Source organism: Apus apus, chromosome 3, assembly GCF_020740795.1.
Source record: "Apus apus isolate bApuApu2 chromosome 3, bApuApu2.pri.cur, whole genome shotgun sequence".
NCBI lineage: Eukaryota > Metazoa > Chordata > Aves > Apodiformes > Apodidae > Apus > Apus apus.
Genome location: NC_067284.1, coordinates 24,066,754 through 24,093,676, shown reverse-complemented (window position 1 = coordinate 24,093,676; position 26,923 = coordinate 24,066,754). Strand labels below are relative to the sequence as shown.

At 40.1% G+C, this 26,923-nt stretch overlaps 1 protein-coding gene across 4 annotated transcripts in view; it reads left to right on the top strand.

Moving 5' to 3' along the window:
* The first annotated feature begins 9,836 nt into the window (after positions 1 to 9,836).
* The window catches only part of MLIP (muscular LMNA interacting protein), a 104,399-nt gene continuing 87,312 nt past the window's right edge, over positions 9,837 to 26,923 (top strand). For all 4 annotated transcript variants that reach the window (XM_051613577.1, XM_051613576.1, XM_051613578.1 and 1 more), the window contains exon 1: positions 9,837 to 10,038. In XM_051613577.1, coding sequence (XP_051469537.1) covers positions 9,976 to 10,038 — 63 coding nt within the window. In that variant the 5' untranslated portion in view covers positions 9,837 to 9,975. The remainder of the gene's footprint in view (positions 10,039 to 26,923) is intronic.

Sequence of the window (26,923 nt, the reverse complement as noted above, 5' to 3'; positions counted from 1 at the left end):
TTCCACCCAAAATGATTCCATGATTCTATGTAAAATAAACAAAGAGAGAGCAATACAATTGGGCATTCAGTACACCAGGGAACATATGCCCATGAGCTGGGGGTTTTGCCAGGCCCCCCAGTAGTTGACAGAGCCAGAGCTAATGCAGGCTGTGGAGCCTGGGGAGTAATTTAATGCAGAAACCTAGTGGCTGCAGCCACAAAGTATCTGTGAGCCTGTGTCACTTCCTAAATCAACTAATGTACAGCAAGGAAGTCATATATAAATGATTTGCTTGTGTGCTGTCATCATAAACATTCTTATAAAGCGTGAAAAAATGCAACAAAGTAGCTGGTAAATAAGAAATACTACCTTTCTTGAAAACTTTCAAACTACTGGTGAGATGGATATTTTATTTATTACATATTGTTACTATTTTACCTGCTTGACTGTTATATCTGTTTTAATTACATGTTAAACTCTTTTTGAAAATTAGTGAAAAGTAGGATGACTTTGTGTATCAGAGTTAAATTTGTAATAATATCTTAATTCATACAAACATAACTGATACATTTTTTGGCTATAAATAAAGAGCCTGACATTCTTCTCTTTTCTCAGTTCCAGTATTTTAATTATTTTTAAAACATTGCAATGTAGTTCTCAAAGAACACAAAGTTCTTGGCCAAAAAAATTATATTAATCAAATCCATGTATGCGTACTTATGAACTAACAAACTTACACATTGATATTTTATATTAATGCTTCCCTTAAATATATTTTCTCAGTAAAAAAGGCAAAATACGTAATTTTTCACGGACCAAGACTTCTTATGCTTTATGGTCCTTAAGTAATCCTTTATTGCTTTCAGATGCGTGAATTTAATGAATGATGAAGTTAAATAAAATAGATGTACATTTTTCATAGCTACTTGTCTTTATTTTTTAAAGATCTTTTTATTTTTTCATTTGTCCTATGATTTTTTTCTTTATATTAGCCAATGGGAGGTAAAGGCAATTTATCTCAATTTTGCTTTAATTACCAATGCAATTTTTGGTATAGAACAGCTTGTCTGTCAGGAGCCCTGCAGTGTTACATCTTTCGCATGCTTTTCTCATCCTGTCCCTTTAAAATATCCCCTTTAAACACTTCCCTGCTCTTGATCTGACTCTTTTCTCTGCAATCTTTCGCATCTTGCTGAAGATACCTCGGATAATCCTCACGCGCCCTTCCACTTCCGATGAAGATACCGACCAGTTGCCCCCAGACCCAGATGACTTTGAGCCTGAGGACCCCGACAGCACAGAAGACCATGCCTATTTGGACTGTCTGAACAGTGCTTTTTATCCTCCCTAATAAAGTACTCTTCTGGTTTGCTTTCCCGTTGTTCAGTTACATTTAATGTAGTACTTGAACCACTATGCCTTATTTGTAGGGAAAACCAGCAAAATGGAAATAAATTGCTGGAAAACCATTACACTGAGGATGGATTTGAGCTGGGGGAGCAGAAGCTGTGTTTGTATTTCTTTGCCTTGTACTTTTCTTCAGACAGAGATTGTGCACTTGAAAGAAAATGCCTGGGGTGAGGTTATGTGAATGTCAGTACACTTTTCAGTAGCCACTGGTAAGGATGTCCTACAGCACCTAGATGCAATGGTGAAAAGAGTGGGTGATTTTTATTCAAAAGGTACTTTACTCATTTGGAAACACACTGGAAAAAAAAAAAAAAGCTCTTTTTTAATCTTCTGTCTATATAGCTCATCCTTTTGTCCACTCCCAGGTTCCTCTGAATTATCGCTTTTAATGTTGTTTTCTATGAGAATAAAAAAATCCTTTTCTGTCTTTTAAATAGTACTATTTTTTTCCTTGCAGATTAATACTATTTTCTTTGGAATTCTGTATCTCATTCCAGTGTAATAAAGAGTCGTTTCTCCAGGTATATTGGGAGTACAAATGTATATCAGGTTTGAACTGGACCTGCAAGTTACTTTTTATTAGCTCTAAATGCATATGCAACTATGAACCTGCAAGAGCACTAAGAAGCTATTTCTTACTCTTGAGGAAATGTCTGGGACTCTTATTTATTTTCCTGACTTGCATATGAGCAGAAAAACTTAGATTTTTCTTACTGCAGTATGCTAAAATTTCATATATATGCATGTGTGTATGTGTACATATATACATATATATACATATATGAGGTAAGCATTTAAGGGCAAATGTTTTTTATATAACAGTCGTCAATTCTCTTCACTGCTATTCAGGTTTCTAATGCATTTTGAAGTTGTAATGATGAACCTTTTGGGATTTGTCTTTATTTGAGGTTCCACAGTGCTGCCTTCCCTCAGAGTTGGGGTCTGGCCTTGCTAGACTAGGATGTCAGGACTTTTTCTTCATGTGCATTGATGGTTTTTATTATGTGTATACAGTTTCTTTTCCTGTAAATATAATATAATGCAACTCAGTGATGTGGTAAATCCTCATCTTCTATTCACATTCTGAAAGATTTCTCAAGTGATCATTCATGCATGACTTGAATGAATGCTGGTCACTGGCTTTTCAAGAATTAAGAAGTTCCCAGGGGAGTATGGCTGTCACAGAGCTAGAACAGTATCTCCTACCAATAAAAGGGGTATTTTATTTTGAAAAAAATAGATTTTCAGTAATGCTGATATCAAGATTTCTCTTGACTCTCAACTGCATCCACTGTGGCTTTTTCATTACCTTGTACATCAGCATTTTAATTGAAGATAATTTATCAGCAATAGGAATATTAAACTAATTTTCATTCATTTGCAAAATGAACACCACTTTAGAATCTATTATGGATTTAGTAATAAGGACTGTATTGTGTGTATAACCATTCCAGTTTGAATTAGCTTAAATGATGTTGATAAATGAAATTACATTTAAAAATATTTGCTTCCCATCCTTTTCTTCTGCCAGAATATACATGGTTCTTCCACCATAACTTAGTGTTTGATAAGTGCATATTCCAAAAATACCATCAAGCTCAGAACCTATAAACACTTTGGCAATCCACCTAGTAACATATGGTTTATTAATGCTTTATTAAGTCTTACTAGACTGCAGAAAACACAAACTCCTTCTGCTGTTAGAAACCAGCCCTTGGCTGCAGAATCAGTTGTAGCTGAGAGTTAGTGGAATAAAGCAGTTCTGTTGAGAATTCTGTATTTTCATTCTTTTTCCTGTCTTTTAGGTTCTTCATAAGGTTTTGGAAGTCAAAACGTTTGCTATCAAAATTATTTGCTCTTAACCAAATGCTGTCAGCATTCAGATAATTTTATACACTTGGATCTTTATCTGTCCTTTTCAACTGAATTTGTTTCAAGGCAAATTTCATATTACAGTGTAGAGAATTTTCCTGTGGGTATAAACTTAAAGCGATAACACTCTAGGGAAAATACTGAACACACGTTTTCAAATGAACTCAAATAGTTTTGAAAATGGACATGCAACTACACAAAATATGCCAGTCAAAGCCTCTGCTACACATTTATTTAGGCTTTGCTTAAGCAAACAAATGTCTGGGCAGGTGATGAAGTTTTACTTTTGTTCTGCAAAAGAGGAGCAGAGGTGGAGGTCAGGTGCTGGTGTCCTTATCAGCACTGAGTAATGTCTCTTTTGAGGGTTGGTGTTTGATAAGAGTGGGCAGAAACAGAAGGTGGAAGAGGTGAGGTGGGAGTTGGTCTGTTAATGACTGCTCGTATCCTGTACTCTTGCTTCCTGCTCACCTGGGAGGTGCCTAGAAAAAGCCTGCTGGGGAACAATTGCTTCTTTTCCATGGGGCACTGGCTTCTTGTTCCCAGCTGCCAGATCAGTTAAAAGATAGCTAAGAAGGTATCTCATCCTTTCCTAATGTATTTTGTTAGCCATGTTTCATCACTGCCACGTCCATCTTTCTGGAGGATGGCAAGGCAAACAATACCAACAAATACGGGAAGAATGATTAGGTTTTTTTGGTGATGCATCTGTTGAAATATATTTTAAAGCCTGGAATAATCTGGTTTGCTTGGATATAGCAGTAACATCCGGGGACATTATGTGTATACAGCTGAAACAATGGTTATCCAACAAAAAAAGAGCTCAGTTGTTCCACCACTCTCTGTACTCTTGGAGGAGAGCAGGACCTTGCCAGCACAAGGATAGTCCACTTTAACACCACTGACTTAAAAGACCCATGAAGAGAAGAAAGCACTTACAGCTTCCAAGGACTGCCATATCAGAAGGCTCTGAGCTCTCAGAATCAATTTATTGTAATGTTGAAATAACCTTCATTGCTTTTATTCTCAAATGTATTCAAACTTGCCTCTTTGGAGAAAATTTGTCAAGGAGTCTCCTGTTCCCCATACCTGACATGCAGGGCTCTGCTTCCTCACGTGCAAAGCAGGGGGTTGCACTGCCTGCGGTGTCTCCCTCTTTTTTGACGCCTGCTCCCTCCTGCTCCCTGAGTATTTGCAGAGCCAGTGGGTGGACCAGGGAGTGACAGCAGCAGCTGCCAGGCACCACGGCAGGAATGTGGACCCACCTCTTATAAGGATCAGCTTCCCGCCCTCAGATCCCTCAGCTGGGAAGGTAAGCCTGCTCCCTCCACAGCCCCAGTGGCTCTGGTGTGCTTTTCATTTCTGCGAGGAATTTACCATGAAATACCAGCTAGAAACACTGCCGAGGTCCTGACGTTTCCAGGCATGTGCAGGTGACCTTAGGTGGACACACTGGAGTAACTGAGGGCTGGTGTGGTGTTCTGGTGCTGAGAGAAGGATGGGAACCAGGAATAACCTGGAGAGCTTAACTTGTGGCTAGAAGTAGTGAGGGAGCCTACTGAGTTTTGAGTAGTTTGTTGTTTGGTTTTGTTTTTTTCTTCTTTTTAACTTTTTGACTTCTTATTTTTAGTGTGTGACAGAAACTGTCTCCAAATCGAGCCTCTAAAAATCAGTGCCAGTGTGATTTGTGTGTTAGTCTTAGCTTTTTAACTGGTATGTGTGACTTCAGTAGGTGGCTTTCAGCTGAGTAGGATATGATTGAGCACATCAGGATCAGAATTAATACTTCTGACTGTTGAATACTTATGCTGTGTTTGATGCTGGGTAAATAAATAACACTGGCTTAAGAAAGAAGCAGTACAGATGGACTGTGTGTGATACAGCCATTGACTGGCAGCCCTGAGCTACAGCATGTCAGGCTGAGAATGAAAACATGCAAAGTCAAAGAATTGCAGTAGCCACACAAAAACACAGCCGAGAGTGACGCACAAACTTTACGATGGTCACTTGCTTCCTTCTCCAAGAGCAGCAGATCAAGCAAGCACAGAAGATACATCTGATTAAATGGTTTATTTACAATGTACTACTATTTTGAATTTTCAGCTTTTGCTTCTTACAAAAAAATTACAACCCTGCCCACCATCAACTTTATCTCTTAGCTTCTTGTTAGGTTCTGCTCTGAGAAGAAAAACAGGTGTCAGGAGAGCAGTGACTGTAACACAAAGAAGTAATTGAAAATAGTGCAGTAATTTGGGCAATGTCTATAACATGCTATTTACTTAGCACCTGTTTACTATGTTTTCCCTTGCAAAGTAAAACAGGAAATATACAGTTACTAACAGTCTTTCAGAAGGTCCTTGGAGTAAAATAACCATTATATCTATATAAAAGTAAGAAATATACTCCCATAATTCTATAAAACCAAATTATTTCATGGTTAGGATTGTGGCTATCATCAGGTTTAGTATTGAAACGTCGTGCTGAGCAAGGTGTGGTAGGTAATAAGGTGATATCAGCCTTCCTACACTATCTTCAGGGTCTTTATATATTAGCATACAAGCTATGGAAGAGCCTTGCATCCAATGTTTCTTGTACCCCTGATTTCAGTGCAATGGCATGAGGTTTGGTGTCACCTTCTATTGCATTTTTGTTGCTTTCTGCTCTGATTCGCATCTCCAATGCAGTCTCCTCAAAATCCCTAGCAATTGGGACAGTCAGCAGCATGATGCGTACAGAATATGAATTTCCAGTCACAAGAAACAGAACAATTAGGTTTTTCCCCTATATATATATTTTTTTTAATGTAATCCAGTGTTCAGGCTGTAGCAGCTAGACAGTGAAAGAGGAAGGTGTTATTTTTTCTTGTGAGTGTTATGAGACACCTTTACAAGAATGCTGATGGAAAACATACTTGTAAAACCACATACTCTTATCGGCATCTTATGTTGGAATTACTGTGAGTGCAGTCTGTTGTCATGGTTTAACCCTAGCAAGCAACCAAGCACCATACAGCTACTCACTCACTCCCCTCCTCACCAGTGGGATGGGGAAGAGAATCTGAAAAAGAAAAAGTGAAAAAAAGGTAAAACTCACGGGCTGAGATAGAGACAGTTTAACAGGACAGAAGAGGAAGAGAAACTTCTATTATTACATTATACAAGTGATGCACAATGCAGTTGCTCACCACCTGCTGCCTGATGTCCGTTCTGTCCTCGAGCAGCAATCACTGCCTCCCAGCCAACTCCCCCCCCCCCAGTTTGTATGCTGAGTATGATGTCATATGGTATGGATTATCCTTTTGACCAGTTGGGGTCAGATGTCCTGGCAGTGTCCCCTCCCAGCTTCTTGTGCACCTCCAACCATCTCGCTGTTTTCATCATGAGAAGCTGAAAAGTCCTTGGCTTAGTGCTTAGCAACAGCTAAAACATCATTGTGTGATCAACGTAATTCTTGTACTACATCCAAACCACAATGCTATACCAGCTTCTAGGAGGAAAATTAACTTTATCCCAGCCAAAACTAGGGTATCAATTCATAGGCACTTTCTTGGGTCTTTCTGTAGTGATTGCCTTTGATATTCACATGAATATCAAATGGGTGAGCTGACACATGAACACAGTTTTAAACTGTGGAAGAAGAAGGTATGAAAGTGACTGAAGGTCGTTTTGCCCTAGTTAGTAAGAGTGCTAGGTTTTACACAGCATAAACTCAGATAAATTCCACCAATGCTTGTACAGGTCTGCGTGGACTAATGTGTATCTTAAGCCCTACACTTCTTGTTTGTTGCAGCACAAACAGCCTGCTCTTGTACCAACATGGGTATCCATTCCCTGGCAGGAGGAAGGAACAGCTGCCCTGGATCTGCCACTTGGGAACCTGTCAACAGCCGGGGTGTCCCAGCCCGTGCTGGGACAGGTTTGGGAAGTACACAGGCAGCTGGACTTGCCCACCTGAGATGCTCCAGTCCTTGACTGTGATTTTAAATCATTGCAAATAGTTAGGTTAATGGGAGGGGAGGCGATGCAGAGTTTTCACCTGCACTGTAGGAATGGTTGGTAATGTAAGCAGCAGCATGATGTAAGCTGCTGCTTGAGGGCCTCCTTTGAGGATGTTATGTGGCACAAGTGCATTATGCAAGTTCCTAACCACAGGTATAAATTTCAGCCTCATAGGAAAGATTTTTGTGATATAAACATCTTAATGCTGTTTTCCTTCCTACTGAAGAGTGGGGAAGAGCTCCAGCTTTCCTCTGGGTATTATGTCACGTACTCTTGTTCCTTTTATCCCAGCATTTCCAGGAGATGCAGTGAGGTGTATTTTTACTCTTGTGACACGAAGCTCATATTTATTCCCTCTAATAGAGCAGCCCTTGTAGCCCTTTGACTGGTTCTTTGTGTTTGCCTTGCTGCACACACTCGTCTGCTGGTTGCCTTACACTTCCAAAAATGTAGGTAAAAGAGAGACTGAATAAATATAATCATTAGTGGAGTAGCTTTGTTCTGAAGAATATTTCCGAACAGGAATACTCTAAGGGTTGTTTTGGGTTTTGGGTTTTTTTTGGTCAACTTTTCATATGTAAACTGTATAGACTGCTAATGACAACTTCCTTGACTGCTTTTCATCCTATCTCAGGCTCTAAAGATCACATGAGTAAAGCATCTATCAAGAATCACAGAATCACAGGATCTTAGGGGTTGGAAGGGACCTCGAAAGATCATCTAGTCCAACCCCCCTGCCAGAGCAGGATCACCTAGAGCACATCACACAGGAACGTGTCCACGTGGGTTTTGAATGTCTCCAGAGGAGACTCCATAACCTCTCTGGGCAGCCTGTTCCAGTGCTCTGTCTCTCTCACAGCAAAGAAGTTTTTTCTGAAATTTACATGGAACCTCCTATGCTCCAGTTTGCACCCATTACCCCTTGTCCTATCACTAGACATCACTGAAAAAAGCCTGGCTCTATCCTCCTGACACTCGCCCTTAACGTATTTGTAAACACTCATGAGGTCACCCCTCAGTCTTCTCTTCTCCAAACTAAAGAGACCCAGCTCCCTCAGCCTTGCCTCATAAGGCAGATGTTCCACTCCCTTCCTCATCTCTGTGGCTCTGCACTGGACTCTTTCAAGCAGTTCCCTGTCCTTCCTGAACTGTGGGACCCAGAACTGGAGACAATATTTCAGATGCGGCCTCACCAAGGCGGAATAGAGGAGGGAGGAGAACTTCTCTTGGCCTACTAACCACACCCCACTACCCACAAGGGCACACTGCGGGCTCATGGCCATCCTCCTGTCCACCAGGACCCCCAGGTCCCTTTCACCTACACTGCTCTCCAGCAGGTCAGCCCCCAACCTGTACTGGTACATGGGGTTGTTCTTCCCCAGATGCAAGACTCTACACTTGCCCTTGTTGAATTTCATCAGGTTTCTCCCTGCCCAACTCTCCAGCCTGTCGAGGTCTTGCTGAATGGCAGCACAGCCTTCTGGTGTGTCAGCCACACCTCTCAATTTTGTGTCATCAGCAAACTTGCAGAGTAGAAAAGAGTATGCCTATATTTGGCTATCATTTCCACAAAACCAATTGAAAAATGATAAATTGAAAAAAAATCATACATTTAATTATTTTTAAAGTTATATTAGAGGAACCTCTTATCAATAGGTTGAGAGGAGGAGAGGGAAAGAATGTGTGTTCTCTTTGGTAGTGACTGAGTGACTGCCAAAGGGCTATGCTTTTCTTAATGAATCACAGACTGACTCAAGAGGATGTTCTAGTAGCAGCCATTTTCTGTGTGATTCTGTCTTGTGCTTCCCCTTCCCTTGTTGGTGTGTGAATTGACCCTGGGACAACATGAGCCCAGTCGATGTGACAACTGGAGGGTGTGTTATAAACCTTGGCATGTGCAGCAGAGCTGCTGAGAGGTTCTCCCTGTGCTGCAGCTTCTAATATTGGCCTCCTAACATTATTGTTGTGAACCAGAGCCAGGTTATTCCTCTAAAGTCAACTAGCAGACTCCACAACTACCATCTATATGGGTATTAGCTCCATTTTAGATGCTTACTGGTCATTTGTTGTATTTAGAAGTGCTCATAGTGTCTGCTCAGAGTTTTGCAATTCTTTCTGCATTTTGAAAGTCCAAGAAGATGTCATGTCTTGATATTAGAAAAGATGACTACACTCTGCAGGAGTGTACAACAGGATAGCTTAGTCCTGAACACTTCAGAGGGAGAGATCAATAGTCATGCCAAAGCACCATTTAAAATACTATTGTGTACATTTTCTGTGTTTGTATAACAACATGAAGGATCTGCTAACTGTGTTTGTTGTTTTACTTGCTTAATAATATCTGTAAACACAAGTTAGTGCTATTAATTTTCATGCATTTTTTCAGTATGAACCGTTGGGATAGAGGGGCCGAAGGGGGGAGTGAATGGGGCTGGTAACCAAAATCCCTCCTGAACAATTTGCTCTGATGCCAAACCAATGTTTATTGTTATCAGGGGCAGCTGCCTGCCCTCTCTCCACACTTCTATTTGTGGATTTTTGACAGCTATAAATGGAAACACATGCTGACCAGAAATCACCACAGCACTGCCTGATATTTCTCTCTCCTGACTCCAACAGTACAGGGATATTTAACATGTAGTCAGGTTAAATCACTTCTGCTCAGGATATTAGGGTGTTTGTTGTTTGTTTTTTGTGTTTTTTTTTCCCCTGGGAAATGGAGTTAGGAAAACATGAAAGAAAAGTCTCAGGACGAGAAGCTTTAGAAGACAAGAAAATGGTAAGATATGTTAAGAAATGTTGATTTTTCTAATTATTTTTTTATAATAATGATAAGAAGGAAGGGCAAATAACCTGTTGTACTTTATAGCAATATTTCCCAGCTTCCTTTAGCCACTGACCTTGAAGATTAAAATTGCATTCATGTATGTTAAATCAATTATGACAATACATTTCTGTGGAGATCATGAAAATTTCTGAATCCATTTTGTGTGCATGTGAAGTGCAAAATCTGAAATCTAGTCCAACTTTGATTTGTTATCATAACCCAGACAGATAGCTAATAGTCCATGGTTTTCTTGGGTTCTTCTTGAGGGACGATTTCATGGCTTTGCATGTCATTTTCCCTAAGTTTAGTTCAGTAGGTGGCAGACAAAGTTGTTTGCCTGTGCCTGGAGTGTATGTGGAGCTTACTGAAAAGAGGTGTGGCCAAAACAAATTATTAAAAGAAAAAGAAAACCGTAAAGACACAGCTTATTTCCTTAATTAGCATAGACTTGAAATACAATTTATAATCTGTCTTGCATTAACAAGTTTAGTTTCTTGATATCATAAAAAGGGCAGTTTATTCTTGGCTTTGCAAACCTGTGAAGAAAGGTGCCCATCACTTTTGTTAAGAAGCAAATTAGCGCTGAATTTTTTAGCACTTATCTGAAATGGTGGTGATGTGGCACTCATCTGGTTTCATGGTGGGACAGTGTTTAATTTTGTTTAATTGCATTTGCCTCGACTAGCCTTCGTTAAGTGAGACTTGGCAAACTTGTGTGTTAGTTTTCAGTACAATTTCACAGAGGCAAGGTGCTTTAGGTAGGAAATATGGGAAGTGCTGAAAAAAAGTAATGACAAGGCTTTAAAGTACCTTTTTGTTTTTTTATGAAAATAATTATTTTTCTAAAGAGTAATATCTGAAAGAACATTGCTAAAGCTCCAGCATGGTTATAACATAATTTTTATCTAATAGTTTACTTGTTCTCTTTCTTACTTTCTTACTTGTTCACTTCACTTAATACTTTAAACAGTGACCTCATTTTGAATTTGTGGTTAAGAAATAAAACATAAGGAAAACTCCTCAAAATTAAGAAAAATCGTAAAAGCCACAAAAGCTTCAGGAAGGCTGTCAGAGGAAACCTTTGAAATTTTGGTCTAGCTCACGTGTGGAGAAAATATACAGCAATGTAATCAGACAGTATGATTATCTAATTGCAGACTGCATCCTGATGCACAGAGAATTGAGCAGGCAACCTTAACTGAGGCTTTTCCAAAATGCAGAGTGCTTCATTTGGAGCCCTAAAGATCTTCTGATGACTTTCTCTGTGTGCCTCGTTTACTAATTTTAAGAATGGCAAACTGGAGCAAACAGGACCCCACTGCTGGGAGCCACATGATTGTCTGTGCCAGGTCACCTCATGTTGAAAAGTTTCAAAACAGAATCCTCCTCACATATGGAGCTGAGAGAGTCCCTGTTGGCAGTGGCAGGTCACATCCCCATGGGTGCTCAGTGAGGGAGGAGGCACTTCTTGGTGGGTTTCACATCACTGTGCTGACAGTGGAGAAGTGTCCTGGCCTCACACCAGTCCTCCTGCACATCTCCCTGTCCTGTTCCAGCCAAGCCCCAGCCTCCTCTCTGTCCCACCTCTCTCTTTCTTCACATTTTCTCTTAATGACTTTCTTCCCAGTTGCTAGATGGCTTTCACTTTGCCCCCACATTTTGTCCCTGGTTTTGTAGCTCCTGGACTTTTATTGATTCTGCCCTTTTCTCTTTGTCACATGCAGAGCAGGTCAATATTCAAACACTTTGTGGGAGCAGTGCCAATCTGTGGTACAGATATTATTTGTACATATTATTGTTGATGTCTGTTCACATAAATTTAAGTTCAGTATAGCTAATACATAAGCTATTTAATATTGTAAGTGCCATGAGGTCTCAATTTTCAGTGTTATATCCTGTAAACTGGATGATACTTTATATATGCATAGCTGGATGATATTTCATAGAAGCACAGGATAACTCAAGTACAAAGGGAGCTCAGGAGGTCTCTAGCCCAATCTCCTGCTTAAAGCAACTATGGCATCAAACCAGGCTCATCAGGGCTTTATCTAGTCCAGTCCTGAAAACCTCCAAGGGTGAAGATTGCACAGCCTCTCTGTGCAAACTGCTCCACTGCTAGGCTGCCTTCATGGAGAAAAAGGCTTTTTGGCTCATCAAGTCAAAGTCTCTCTTGTTTCAGTTTTTGTCCATTTCTCACTCCTGCCATGCATTGCTGTGAAGAGCCTTGGTTGGCTCCACCTCCTCAATAGCCTCTCACAAGGACTGGGGGCTGCTATTAGGTCCCCTTGGAGCCATCACTTCTTCAGGCTGAACAAGTCTAGCCCAGCCCCCTCAGCCTCTCCCTGACCATCTCGGTGGTCCCCCCTGGACTCACTTCAAGCTTCAGTCTTCTTGAAGGGCTTCCTGAAGGGCCCAAAACTGGATGCCCTATTCTAGTTGTAATCCACTGAGTAAAGGAGGACAATTCCTTCCCTTACTTTACTGGTCATGCCTCTGTGAGCACAGCCCAGGATGCTGTCCTTCTTGCCAGGACTCAAGCTCCCCTTGCTGCCGGCCAGGACCCCCAAAGCCTTCTCATCTGAGCTGGCCCCCATGAAGTCTCTCCCCAGACTGGATCACTGACAGGTACCCTCCTGTCTCAGGTTCATAATGCTTCTGTAGGCTCATTCCTCCACCCTGCCATCATCCCACTGAATGGAAGCCCTGCCTTCAGTCAGGACTTTTCCTCCCAGGTGGTGCATCAGCTCCTGTGGGTCATTGATGAAGATGTTAAATAGAACAGAGCCCTGCAGCACTTCTTGCTTTCCTCCAAGAAGAGTACAAAGTGTTAACTATCAATGTCTGAACTGTTTGTCCTACCAGCTTTTTAGCTGTCTACTTGTCCACCAACCAGGCTGTCAGGTCCTAATGTGGACATGAGAATACTGTGGGAGAAAGTGTTAGAGGCAAGTCAGGGTAAATGACATCCATTGCTCACCCCTTGTTCACAAGTCCATTCACCTTATCACAGAAGGGAATCGAGTTGGTCAGGTGTGATTTCCCCTTGATCAATCCATGTGCTGCTCCCAACCACCTTCTTCCCACAAGCAGCTATGGGTTAAGTTATCTCAGGTCATTCCTGCTTTGATCCTCGTCCAGTGCTGGTTGCTTTCATCCTCCTGACCCCTGCTGCTAAGCGCTGAGACCTGGGAGACGTTGATGAAGACTGAGGCAAAAACGTCACTGAATCACCCAAGCCTTATCCATACCTGCTTCTACCTCCTATATTGCCTTTTTACACAGCAGCTCAGTTACTAATTCCCTATTTAGTCATGCTGATGTCCTGTTTGTCCTCCTGAACATCAGCATGAAGTCTTTTTTGTGGAAGAGGTTGTTTTTCACAGACGTGATAGGTTTTCTGGGCTCCCTGTGTTTGCAGGCTGCCTCCCATGAGGTCCCCACGTACCAGCTCCTGGGTAAGCTGAAGGCAGTTCCCTTAAAGCCCCAGGTCTGTGCTCTGGTACTTACCATCCTCACACCCCATAGAAGCTTCAGCCTCACGGTTTCACAGTCGTTACAACCAAACCTGCCACCGAGTATCACATCTCCAGCCACTTATTTCTCATTTCTGAATAACAGATCCAGTGGGACACAATGCTGGTTGTCCTATCCAGTGCCTGTGTCAAGAAGTTATCCTTGACAGTCTCCAGAAATCTCCTGGCGTGCTTGCGTCCTGCCAATATGTGCCTCCAGCACACATCAGGGAGGCTGAAGTCTCCTGTAATAAGCAGTGTGCAGTCCAGATATTTCCTTGAGTTGTTTAAAGAAGTTGTGAGGAGTATTGCCCACTTCCTCACCCCAATCGTGCTGTCTGTAGCACAGTCCCAGTGCAAGGCCACCCTCACTGACCTCTTCTCTGATCCTGACCCACAAACTCTCACCCAGCCCTGTTGCCCAACCTGTACAATAGCTCCACACATCTAAGCTGCTGCTTCACACAGAGTGATTCTCTTTTTATCTTCCCTGGCCATCTTTCTGAAGAGCCTCTGTCCATCCACTGCAGCACTATAGCCATGGGAGCTATCCCAGAACATCTCAGTTATGCCTACAATATCATAGATCTATGACCTATGTATAATTTATGTGTGAAAGACAAAATTTTGTTACAAACATTTCTACCTATTTTCTAAAGAACAAAGTCTATATCATCCTGCAAATATTTTATTGCAGTGTAACAATCAAAGAGAGACCAGTTCATGCTCAAAGTGTAACCTCCATCGAAGACAGTCTCACAGACAGTTTTATTAAGTGATATTGTACCGTTATGTTCACTTACAGTGGATGAGATAAAGGATATATAATACTCTACTACTTCAGGCTATTTCATTTAATATTTGTGAAATCTATTCTTAAAGAATTCTTGTCCTTTGTTTTCTGGAGGAAGCATCCCCATTGGCAAAATACTCAAGAGAGGCTTTGTGTGGAGCTGGTTGTGAAAATGGAACATAATGGAGGGACCATTTTGTGATGGGAAAACAGAATGACTCACTATAAAATAGATTGGACTAAACAGATGGATTCAATTTTCCTTTTCATAGGTTTGATTTTAGGATAGCTCAGAAGGACAGAGTAATTCTAGAGTTTCCCTATTGAAATGATGGCTCAGCTTGAAATAGTCTGTTTGCATTCTGAAGTCCTTCTCTGTTCATGCATGTTGCCTGTTATTTGAAATTATTTTAAGTATATTTCACACTTATCTGTTTCCTATTTGATCTCTTATTTCCCCATGAAAATACAGCACATGAAATACTGCATTTAAAATTAAATTTACGTTGGTATGTTTAACAGGGAACATTTGATCTTGGTACTTCAGTTTGCATTTATAAGGGTATTTTTGCTTTCTTGTTACAAAGTAATGATAAAGAGAAGAACAGTCATATGGAGAAATAAATGAAACCAAGTTAACATATGGATCGGAAGGAAAGCCATGCACTACTTGAAATGTCATAACAGTTGTTTTTTTGGATGAGAGGATGTACTCTGTAAGAAAGGGCTGCGGGGCTGTGTTCAGAGAATTAGCGTTTGCTGGGGATGCAGCTCTTATAAAGTGAGGCAGTTCAGATCAATCCCACCCAAGTGAAACAACCATTAACCTTTGTGCACTGGCAGCAACACAGAGACCTGTCAAGATCGTGTCATCTCTCTGGTAAGTGCTCTGGTGAAGACTCCTCAAAAAAGACAGCCCATTTCCTGAAGGGACACCTAAGGGAGTCCAAACAGGATAGACAGTGATGACTTATATGGTGATGACTGAGTTGACCCTACTTGCACATCTATTTGTTGATTTAGCTAGGTGTAAACCAAACAAGAAGTGAGTTTGGGATAGGAAGGGTTGTCTACAGAGCAGAATAAGAGCAGAACTGGGTGGAAGCTGGTGGTAATGGGCAGGGCAGGAGGTTCTGGGGTATGATCCACCCTCACCTTGGGGACCTCTTTTACTAGGTCAGTTTTGCTGTTGTGCTGGTGAGGGCTGGCATCAGAGAGACGGAGATGGCAGCACAGCCTCCAGGTCCAGGCTGTCCCTTCTTTGCCAGGAGCAGCACCCCACGGTCATGCCACCTCCACATGTGCAGCGGGCTCTTAGGGCAGGTTCTGCCAGCTGCCCAGTAGTGGCTACAGCCCTCAGAGTGGGTAGTGGAGTGAGAAGGGGTGGCCATGATACTGCTCAAAGAGACACTATAAAAGCTCTTAGTGTATAGCAGCAGGGAAGGAAGAGGAGCTGAGGGAAGTGCAAGTGTGTCCATGTGCAGATACAGGCAGTCAAATGCCGGGACAATAGGATCATCTTTGGCAATAGCAGGAATTTCTGTGGTTGAGTAACAACAGAATAGCTGCTCCTGCCCAGAGCACTGGAGAGGAACTGTGCTTATCCCTGATGCACCACCCCTTGAGCCTCTCCTCCTGGTATCCACAAGCAAATGTTCCTCCAGATTCACTGCAGTGGGTGAGGGAAGTGAGCTTGGAAAGAGCAAGATAGGAGGGACATGCGTGTTGCCCTAAGGAAGTGACTTCCATTGGAGTCTGTGAGAAGGGCAGGTCCATAGGTTCTTTGTACATCAAGTATCTTGCATCCATGCACATTTAGCCAGAACAGTGGTGAATGAATCATAGAATGGTTTGGGTTGGAAGCCACCTCAAAGATCACCTAGTTCCAACCCCCTTGCTAAGGGCAAGGACACCTCCCACTAGGCCAGGTTGGTCAAAGCCCTGTTTGACCAGGCCTTGAATGCTTCCAGGGAGGGGGCATCCACAACCTCCCTGTGCAGCTTGTTCCAGTGTCTCACCATACTCACAGGAAATAATTTCTTCATAATAGCTGGCCTAGATCTACCTTCTTCCAGTTTGAATTGGAAAGCAAGTTTGAATTGTACACAGACAAATGCATTTGTACTCCAGAATGGACATATTTACAGAAACCTAAAAAACAATTTCACATTTGTCTCTGTTACTGTTGCCACAATTTGTCTCTGAATTGGATTCACTTGAACCACTTAAAATTGAAGATTATGGAAAGAGCCATCCATTTCCTCCCCTATTGAATAGCTTTAAAATTTTCTTAGTGATTCCATACATCTCTCAAAAATCTACTGGCAGCATATTTATCACATTTTACTGCTTCTTACAAATGTAACTGTTGGTGATGATTTTATATAACAAACATGCTCAAAAAAATCACTATAGAGTTTACAACCTCAAGCAAGAACTAAGTCATTTAATATCCTTCTTTAGTAAATGTACTTCGAAATGCATCCGGATCAAAAGCCAGACACTAAGTCAAGTAAGATACTCAAACAAAGAGATGGTGATTCTTAGCAAAGATCCTGAGCCAAATCTGTGTTCTCTCTTTCAGTTTGAGACACAACAGCAAAATGTAAAATATTTGTATTTGAAATGTATTTGTCCCTGTCTCCATTTTTGTTTAGTGGGTAATGTTCTCAATGTAATGTGATTAATCTCAGTTGAAAATACAGCATCTCTCATTATAGATGTGTTATTTATAATCTATTAGGTGAACTGTCACAGCTATTTGCAGATTAAAAAAATTCCCAAGAAACTGTCAGTAAGTTTATTTACCAGGAGTGGAGGAGCTAAATCTAACAAGAACTATTTTTTGTTTGTTTGTTTTTAATAGCAAAGTACCCTAGTTTATAGTGTAGTTATGGGACCAAAAGTGTGTGTGCTGAAGGTTTACAATGATTAATCTTTCCTGTAATGAAGTCAACCTTCAGTTCCTCTCCAGTTTCTAAGGAGCAGAAGTCAGGGCTGAGGGGCTCCAAGACTGCCAAGTTTGCCAATGACTTGTGGTGATGCAGTGCTGCATCATGTGATGGATTGCCTGGCATTTTCAGGGGCACCAGTATTTATGGCTTTTAAGAATCTACATCTGAAAAAATGCACTTTGAAGTCTGGAAATTAGGATTATTTGAGCAAATTTTGTTTTCTCTTTGTTTTATTAATAAATGTTATGACATAAATGTCAATAAACAGCATTATGGGCTATTTCTTCTGGAATGGTGATTTTGCTTAGGAATTACCACCGCCAGCTACATCAGGTTATGTTGTGATCGGAACAAAAGAGCAGTTACCCTCAGTGATCTTAGAAGTAAAACATGGAAAAATAATCCCTAGTATTTCATCCTTCTATTTCCAATTGAATATATTGACATTTTCAGAACATGTGCTTCCTGAAATATGCAGAAAATGTAAGTCAAGTGGTTGATATGTCCAAAGAATAGGTATTCAAGAAACGTGTAGATGTGGCACTTCTGGGCATGCTCTTGTGGGCCTAGCAGGTGTTTTACGTGTTGTGTGTTGTTAGTTTTGTGGGGTGTGTGGTTGTGGGGCTTTTTTGTTGTGTTGTTCCCTCCTTCTGGTGGATGGTTGAACTGGGTGATCTTAGAGGTTGTTTCCAGCTGCGATGGTTCTGTGATTCTGGGAAAAGGAAACTCGGCATTTTCACCCTCCCACACAATGACAAAGGGATGAGCTCAGAAGACTGTTCTGTGTGATGCAAAGTACTTGGAGAAATTATCCACTGGCAGGAAGGATCAAGTTACAGCTGCTTCTTAAAACTAGAAAAATGTGTGGATATTACTAATTTTTTAAAAGCTGAAATGATCAGGTCACTTCCTAGGAATGCTGCATCACTGCCTCTGTGAAGTGCCTGAGTACTGCAGATGTGAGTGTTGTGAAAAGGTCTGGAAATAGATTTCATTATGCTCTCTGCAGTGTAAGGCTTGGGAGGGGTGTGAGACCAGGCGTTGCAGTATCGGAATGTGCTTCGACACATATTGATGTTGATTTTCAGAATAAACTATTGTGTAACAATTAATATTACATACTCCTTAAAATTCAGAAGTTAATCTCATTTGAAATCTTAATCCTGGTATTCTGAAAATATCTATTTTTTGTTTTATTCATATCTTTCTTGATAGTGTATGCTCTTAAGAACAGAATTACTTATATAGTCTAATTTTTGGTTGTGAATTATAGATATCTTGTAAAACATTATTTGTCCATGAAATTGTGTATTACTATGTTGTAATTAATGATCCTGAGTTCTGTTTTTATCACTTTTTCTTGTGAAAAATGGTACAGATTTACAAGTTCCTTCATTAATATTTTAGGAAAAGGTTTAAATATTTGGCTTGTTTTAGACTTCTTAAGCAAGACCCCTTTATTCCAATAGTGAAATTATCTCTGAAATAATGGCTTTTGTATAACTTGTAAATAGTTACCGATAGTTATCTCACTGAGCTGTCTCAAGATGTCAGTAATTCAGTTCAATTTTTGTTTGTAAATGCAGAGATATATCATAGTTGTGTATTGTAGCTGCCTTATTTTTAATTCTGTGAGACGGTACAACTTCTAAACAAATATCCAGCAGCTCACATGCATAGTCCAAGAATTTATCCAATATTCATTGCATGTTTAGTTAATGACCCCAAAATATTTAAGTCTCTTCAAAAGCAGATAACCCATTTCAATCAATGTCTGAGTGAGCAGATGATAATTTTGCAGTAAATCTGTTGTTACTTATGTGTGCACAACTTCTCACATATGGTCTATATTAGGTGAAGTGATGATCTGTGTGGCATGTCCTACAATACTGTCCTACAACAGAACAGATGCCAAGCTATGAAGAACATTATTTCTGTGTTTGGGTATGCAGATACAGGACAGCATTTGTGGCAGAAAGTGTGAAGGGAGCTGATAAGATGTTTTGTAAGCCAGCTTTCACTTTGAAGCAGAACCCAAAGGTATTTTGAAAAAATTATTTGGTGTTTCTGAGTCCAGTGCAGCAGCTTTTGCTCTCGAAGAGACCATCACTTGTTTAGAGTGTGGCTATGCCTTCTGAAAGAATCTGTTCATTCTGGGAAGTGTCCCAGCCACATTTTCTATTTTCACGTGGGAGTGGTAGAAATTGGGAGAGAGATTTTGGGTCCCCAAGTTTATCAAATGTAGAATAAAATGAGTCAGATAATAATCAAGATTCAAAATAAATATTAATAATTTTGAAGTCGGCTTTAGCATTACTAATATTATAATTTTATATGATGTATGTTGCAATTTTTCCCATGAATCATCTAAATCAGGGCCCCTTAGCTCAAGGTTAAAAGCAAATAGAAAAGCAATGACTGCTCTTGTCTCCAGAGCACACTATACATGCTATTGTACTAAATTCTTTATGTGAATTCTTTGTAAATGTCTTTCAAGTCAAGTTCAGATATTTATTTTAAGCTACTATTTAGTATTTGGAAAAAGCACTATTTCATGTAATCTTGAAACAATCTTCAGAAGACTGCAAACAGTCCATGTCTGCCCCTCTAAACCATAACTAAACATCCCAACATTTGCTATATTCTTGAATTCAGTAAATACTTCTGTAATAAAATGTGTGTAATTTTAAATATGTAGGCTTAATAATCAGAAAGATATTGCCATAAATTTTAATGTATGTATGTTTTTGTGCTGAAAAATGAGGTACATATAAAAGAAGTTTTAATTATATTTTAAAAGTGTAATTATATGTTTAAGATGTTTGCTTTGCTTTTGCTTTTATTTCAAAGGAATGAACATATCCTTAGAGACTTGGAGAAATCAGAAATATCTCATAACTGTGTGCTGAAATCAGTTACTTAGAAAATTACTTAGATAGCTAGCTAGGTATTATGCGGCATGGTGAGTACTTAGGGTATTTGGAACTATTGAACCACAAAGAAATTGAAAGCTACTTTTAAACATTTAAAAATAGACACAGAACCGCCATTTACTTCTTAGTGAAGGTTATTTGCAACAGCCTGTTATTTTTCAAATTAATTTCATATTATTCTCACCTGTTAAGTTTATGTTTTTGGTCCATTAGTGTGATGTTTCATCTCACTCTTCCCTTGTCCAGCTGAACAGCAATACTGCACCATTGGAAATGGTGGCACCAGAGTATGCTCCATGTTGCCTGGCCATAGACTCATAGAATGAGTCTGGAAGGCAGACTCATTGGGTTGGAATACACCACAAAGATCATCTAGTTCCAAGCCCCCTGCAAAAGGCAGGGACACCTCCCACTAGACCAGGTTTTTCCAAGCCCCATTCAATCTGGCCTTGAGCACTTCCAGGGAGGGGCCATCCACAGCTTCTCTGGGCAGCTTGTTCCAGGGTCTCACCACCCTCACAGAAAATGCGGTGCGGTTTCCTTTCTTTTCCTGAGCATTGCATGTTGCCTATCAGGAGCTGTGAGTTTGTGATACCTGATAAATAAATCATAAAGTGGCTTTGGGCATGAGATGAGCACCTTGATGTTGAGCTGACCCAAGGCAGTAGCACCTTTGGACAAGCAATAGTGGTAGCATATGTATCTGTGGGCGCTTTAGTTCCCACGTTCAGGCACACATGAGTTTGCAGATACTAATTAGGACTGGACATCGAAAGGAGGATGAGTAGGGGTTGAAAAGATGAACCTTGAGCACTTTCCAGGCATAAGTGCTGGTTTGAATTGCTGAATTGGCTCTGGTGGGATCTTCAGTGCTTAGTTTTTTCCTGAAGCAATGGAACTTGGCTAAATTGTTTCGCTCCTTCCCTGAGCAGGCCAGTGAAATAGAAGCTGTAGGGAAAGTTCTAGAGAAGTAAAAAGTGGGGTGAGTCTGGGGGGGTCTTTGTACTCAGCAGTGCTGTGGCAAAAAGTGAAAATTGCAGTGTTAGTAGCTGAAACTAATCTGGTTGAAGTCCTGAGCAATGTGGTGTATGGTACAAATTTTTTTGTTACTGCACTGCAGGATACAGACATAGCTGTGATGCACACATAGACAAGGCTGGGGAAGAAAGCTGGTAGTAAGACTAGAGATGCAGGGAGTGCTAAAAATTGTTATACAAAGGTGGACAAAATATAATAGGAGTCAGAAATGGGAAAGCTGAATTAAAAGGGGAAAAACATATAATTACTATTGAAAATTAAGTTAAAACACTAAAAGATGGTGGGAGTGAGGATTAAGAGATAAGTGTGAATAAAATAATTAAAATAACATGGAAAGGAGAAGGAGAACAAAAAATAGGGGAATTTTCTGCAGTAACATCATTTTAATAATTGATGTGTGTGAAGTTAATAGCTGCCTTTTCTTGATCAATCTAAGACTTCATCCTTTGCACCTAATATAAAGTTTCCTCACACTTTTGATAAATAATTGTGTAAAATTCACAGATTACTTGCCAGAACACCTGCAAGGAGCTTGTAAACATGGCTTGACAGGAGAAACTCCTTCTGGTAATGTGTTTTTAACAAACTTTCACATTGATTATGTGATTTTCCCAACATCTGTTCATTCCCCATTAGACACTTAGATGCCTCTTCCAAGAAAAAAATTATTTTTTCTTTTTCACATATTGCAGGATAAGGGGTTTCAATATGAAGACAAAAGCTTTCCTGCTGTTGCACTTGTTTGCTCTTTTAATTAGTACAGCTTTCCATGTGGGTTGATACTGATACTAGGGACAGCTCTTCTTTCTGTACAAACAATTTTTGCCATTGACTCCCATACCTCAGCCTAGCTGAACTGTAAACAAGATTTCCCTCCTTTCCCTCTGGCACTTTTATATAAAGCACTTGACTGCACTTGTTACTCTGTCTTAATCAAATGATTTTATGTTTATCTGTATAAATAGATACAGATAACTATAAAGGAGAATTATATCCCAGGTTAGCCATATACCAGCAGATATATTTCTACTCAAGGAAGCCAGAAACGATACTTTCCATCGTATCTTCAAGTGAGAATGCTTCAGTTCTTGATTTATTTTACTATTATTTCCATGGTTAGTATCTCTCCAGGATCCTCAAATAATCCTCCTTTGCTGCTGTTCTTTCACTGCCAAGGTTGCCTTCTCACTCATCAGCACTAGGCAGTGTGTCACATTTTTGGTTGACCTCTTGTTCTCCTGTGTCTTCTGAAGTGTTTGTGTCACCCTGGCTCGCTGCACTCCAGGCATGTGAGGCAGCTGCTGTGCTGCAGCTTGACAGCGGCTTTGGGGACAATAACAAGCTTTCACAGCTTTGCAGTGCTCTTCAGCCCTGTGGTTGGGTCTTTATTGGAATCTAGAGATAACTTCACTTTTTTTCAGCAGCCTGGAGTAATATCAGATAAGACAGATTGTGTGGTTGCCTTGAGTGTTTGTGGGATCTCATGAGGTTATGTTTTCATTCCTTTAGTTTCCTTTCAGTTGTCTTCTGTCACTTACAGCATCAGCAAATGGGTATTAGTCTTTCATTTCTGACATATTATTTATATTTTGGCATCTGGTTACTAGCCTGATTTCTGTCTGATAAATACTTGGGGCTATGACTTTGTGCGAATCTACGCACCCACTTTATTAGAAGCACTCCACATCCAAGTATTTGGATTACTTCTGTGATTTATGTAGCGCTGACTGCATTTGCCTTTAGAAAAAGCCCTCACACTGTTACTTGCTAGTGCTCAGTTTCATGTGGCTCCCTTTCTGCCACTGCAGCCAGTTTGGATGATACATCACCCTGTTTCAATTGAAAAAACAACAAAACCCAAACCACCGGAACTTCAACTAAGTTTCTAAAATTTACCACTACTAAACACAGGTTTGCCCTAGCCAGACAGCTTGCATATTGAAATAATCCATATTCCTGGTGCTGTTGGTTCTCACAAGCTCTCTATACGTTTGGTTGCAGAAAACACAGGCAAAATTTGGAGGAGAAAAAAGAAGGAAACATGAGGGTTTTTTGAAGGATTTTCTTGTAAACTGTTGGAACTATTCCCTGGTTTCAGCAGTATTTAAACATTCCTGCCTGTGTGGGGGTCTATTTCTACCCAGTTTTGAAATAATTTATACTGATTATACCAGAAGATAACAGTAGTTTATTGCTCTCTGGATTAGTATGGAGCAAATGGAATGTAGTTACTTAGTGCAAAATATTTTTAGGATTCTTGTGCTTATTTGGATTCATTTTTTTTTACCACCCTGTAGAGCTGGATTAAAAGGGCTCAAAAGGGATTGTCTTAGCTTAATATGACAAATTTGATTCCCTAACATACTTGTCTCAGTCATCTAGGAAAAGTATTTAATGTGAACAGTATGTGCCCATTTCAGTTTGTTATAAGAATTCAGCTGTGGTCAGGCATAGCAACAGTCATCGCTGAAATACAGTAGTTAACTAGATGACTAATTTAAAGCATGAGGAGATGGGGAAGAAAAGAAAAAAAGTATGCCATACATGAAATATTTTTCATCACAAACAGGTCAGAGTTTATGTGCTGGTTTTTTTTGTTTATTTTTTTTTTGCAATGATAGCTCACTGCTGAGCTCCAGATTATTATTGGGAAACTCCTGTGTGTCTGTTTCATTGTAAAAATAGTTGTAGGGGTTTTAGGAGAGGATTTTGTGTAATGATTTGGTATTTCACTGCCTCGAAATGAAGAGACAGGGACAGTGCACTACAAAGAAGCATAATAAAAAGTAGAATTATCTCATACTGTTTGTGTTCTCCCCTAACAAGATAGAGGTAAAAATTCAACTGGCAGCATTAGTCACAGTCTAAAAGTTGAGTTTCCCAGAAAAACACTCTGCAGTTTAATTCTGCTGCTATTCTTAGCAATTTTTCAGCCTTGCCTGAAAGGATGGAAGATGAGACTACTGCTGATGAGTCATATTGATGACAGACAGAATGGATAATGTCAACTAGGTGCTTGGCTTCTACAATAACTGTCCTTACTAGTAAATATCTGTACTGAAATAATGTATCAGAAATAGAGAATTGGACCAAGGACAAATGTTTCAAAGTAGGATTGTAAAAGCAGATAGGGTGATGGCTTGTGTTTTGGATCTATTTCCTGGTGTAAAACTGAGGCTTAACCTGCATCTTGTAATCTTCAGAAAAATGGTAGGTGTGAGGCAGGGTTATAATATTGCTTGGCTCTCTGCCATAAGAAATTTACTGGCAGTATTAGGTCAGAAAGTAGGAATGGACATGCTGACTTAATTGGAGGTCCATCTAGCCCAGTGTCCTGTCCCTGACTGCTGCCTGCAGTTCATGCTAATGTAAAAAAGGTATGGGAAAAAGTATAATTATTCCTGCGCCTTCCCGTTCCTCCTGGCCTCAATTTAAATGAGTGGATCTATTCACCATGGATGTACTTTCTTGGTATTTAAGCTGTTTTTCTCTTTGGCATCTGGAACTTCCTGAGGCAGAATTTTATAATGCAATTGTGTGTTATATGAAATGCTACCAGTTTGGATGGCACGATAAATTCATGTGATGCCTCAAGGCAATTTTGATCTCATACCAAGAATCCATGACAATGCAATGAAAAATGACCTTTATACATATCTGCTTTTCTACACAATATTGCAGTAGGCAAAGTCTTGGCCTAGATACCACTGGCTTGTGTTTACAGGGAATCCTGTGCATGAATGGTCCAATGAATGTTGCTTGGACATGATTCATATCCCCTCTTTTGGATGTCTATAGTGTACATTTGAGTGAGAAACTCATCTGGGTTTCTTTTACAGTCAGTTGAAAAAAAAGCACAGGAATCATAGACCGTGAGTAATCTGGCCTGTGTTAGACACTTACCTTTGAGTAGGATGAACTGCATCTCAGAAGTGCTGATTTCTCTCTATAGCATATAAAGAGAGCACAACTCAGATGTACATTTGTTTTCTGGACACCTTTGCATTTGGTCACGTGAATATCACTCTTAGTTGGGTCATTCACTAGGGAAAAAGGAATATACATAATCCTGGGAAACAACAGTGCTTTAGGAAATTCACCATGTAATAGGCTGGTGAAGTGTACTTTACCCACTGGCCTTCCTCAGACACCCTTTGGGCAGATGGCAGCTAGATCCTACCTAACTGGACACTAGCTAAGGTGTTTCTGCAGTAAAGAAGGGAAATTTCATCCAGTTAAATATTCTTAAAATCAATTTGTTTTTTTTCTTTTTTCCTGATGCCTGACATCATATTGAGCCCACACTTCTTTTGTGAAATTGTCTATAACCTTAAGAGAGCCCATTCCTGGGGTAATATTTTTCATTTGGACTGTGAAGGGTGTTCCTAGCAGAGAGTGTCTTCCAAGGTCACTTAGGACTTTTTGATTAATGCTCTGTTGTTTGTGTTTGACAGCTAGCAAGAGGGAGGAAAAGAGAACATGAAAAAAGCAAGGCAAGGTTTAAAAAAACACATTGCTCCTTTAACTAAAGCAAGGTGGCAAGTAAATGTTATCCTCACAAGCACATGGTATACAGTGTGTTGCAGAATAAGAGATGATCCCAGGGCTGGGGGAAGAGGAGAGTTTGTCCCTGCCCCCAGGAGACAGTGGGTCTCAGCTTGCAAATGCCTTGGTGGTGTGCCTTTAGCTGAGAGCTTGCCATCTCAAATCCAGTCCAAAAATTTGATCTCCCTGACAGTTGAGGAATCTGTCATAGCCATGCTGCATGTTGGCACAAACATACTGCCTTGCAGTTGATGCTGCCCTTTTGATGTCAGGTCTTTCCTCATCCTGATGCCAAATCCATAGTGTTTGATTCCACTAGGTAATTGGAAATGGTATTTTGATTTTAAGTATTTTGCTGTGAAAAGAGAGGAAAGCTGATCCAAGGATAAAAACCATCCTAAACTGAGCCAATAAGTAAGCATTTGAGAACATCTAGCAATTGGTTTACCCTGATTTTGCAGTTTTTGTAGCTAACACAAATGATATTTACTTTCTTGTAGTGCCTTCTGGCATTCTTGTACTACGCTTTCTTCAAAACAAACAAGAAAGACATTCATGCCCATTTTTTGGTTTCCCTGGCATTTCAGCATTCCTTCCCACAGAAATTTCAGGTGCCAGCATGACATTTCAATACGGAAATTGTAAAGAAACTATCAGAGTGCCATTTTAAGTTTATTTAAGACTTATGTGATGAACTTAGGATGTGGAAGTCGAGCTCTAGGTGTTTGAGACCTACAGGAGATTTCAATATTCTATTTGCTAGTCTTCAGGGTTAATAAAAGAGATGAGAGTGGGTAGGGCCTGAGTTAGAGTCCTTTTTCTCCTACTAATTTAGAGTACAACCTTATGTTAAATACTTGATCTTCATTCCTTAAAATCAGAAATTTAGAAATTCTTATTTAAATTAACATGGCTAGTCAATAGAGTGTGACTGAACTCTCCTGATTTTACACAGCTTCATTTATATCTGAACAAGTTGTCCAGACTCCCACTGTAGTTAGTGGATGGAAACAGGGAGATCTCAAGCATTATTCTCTGATGTAGTATAGATGCCTATCCTAT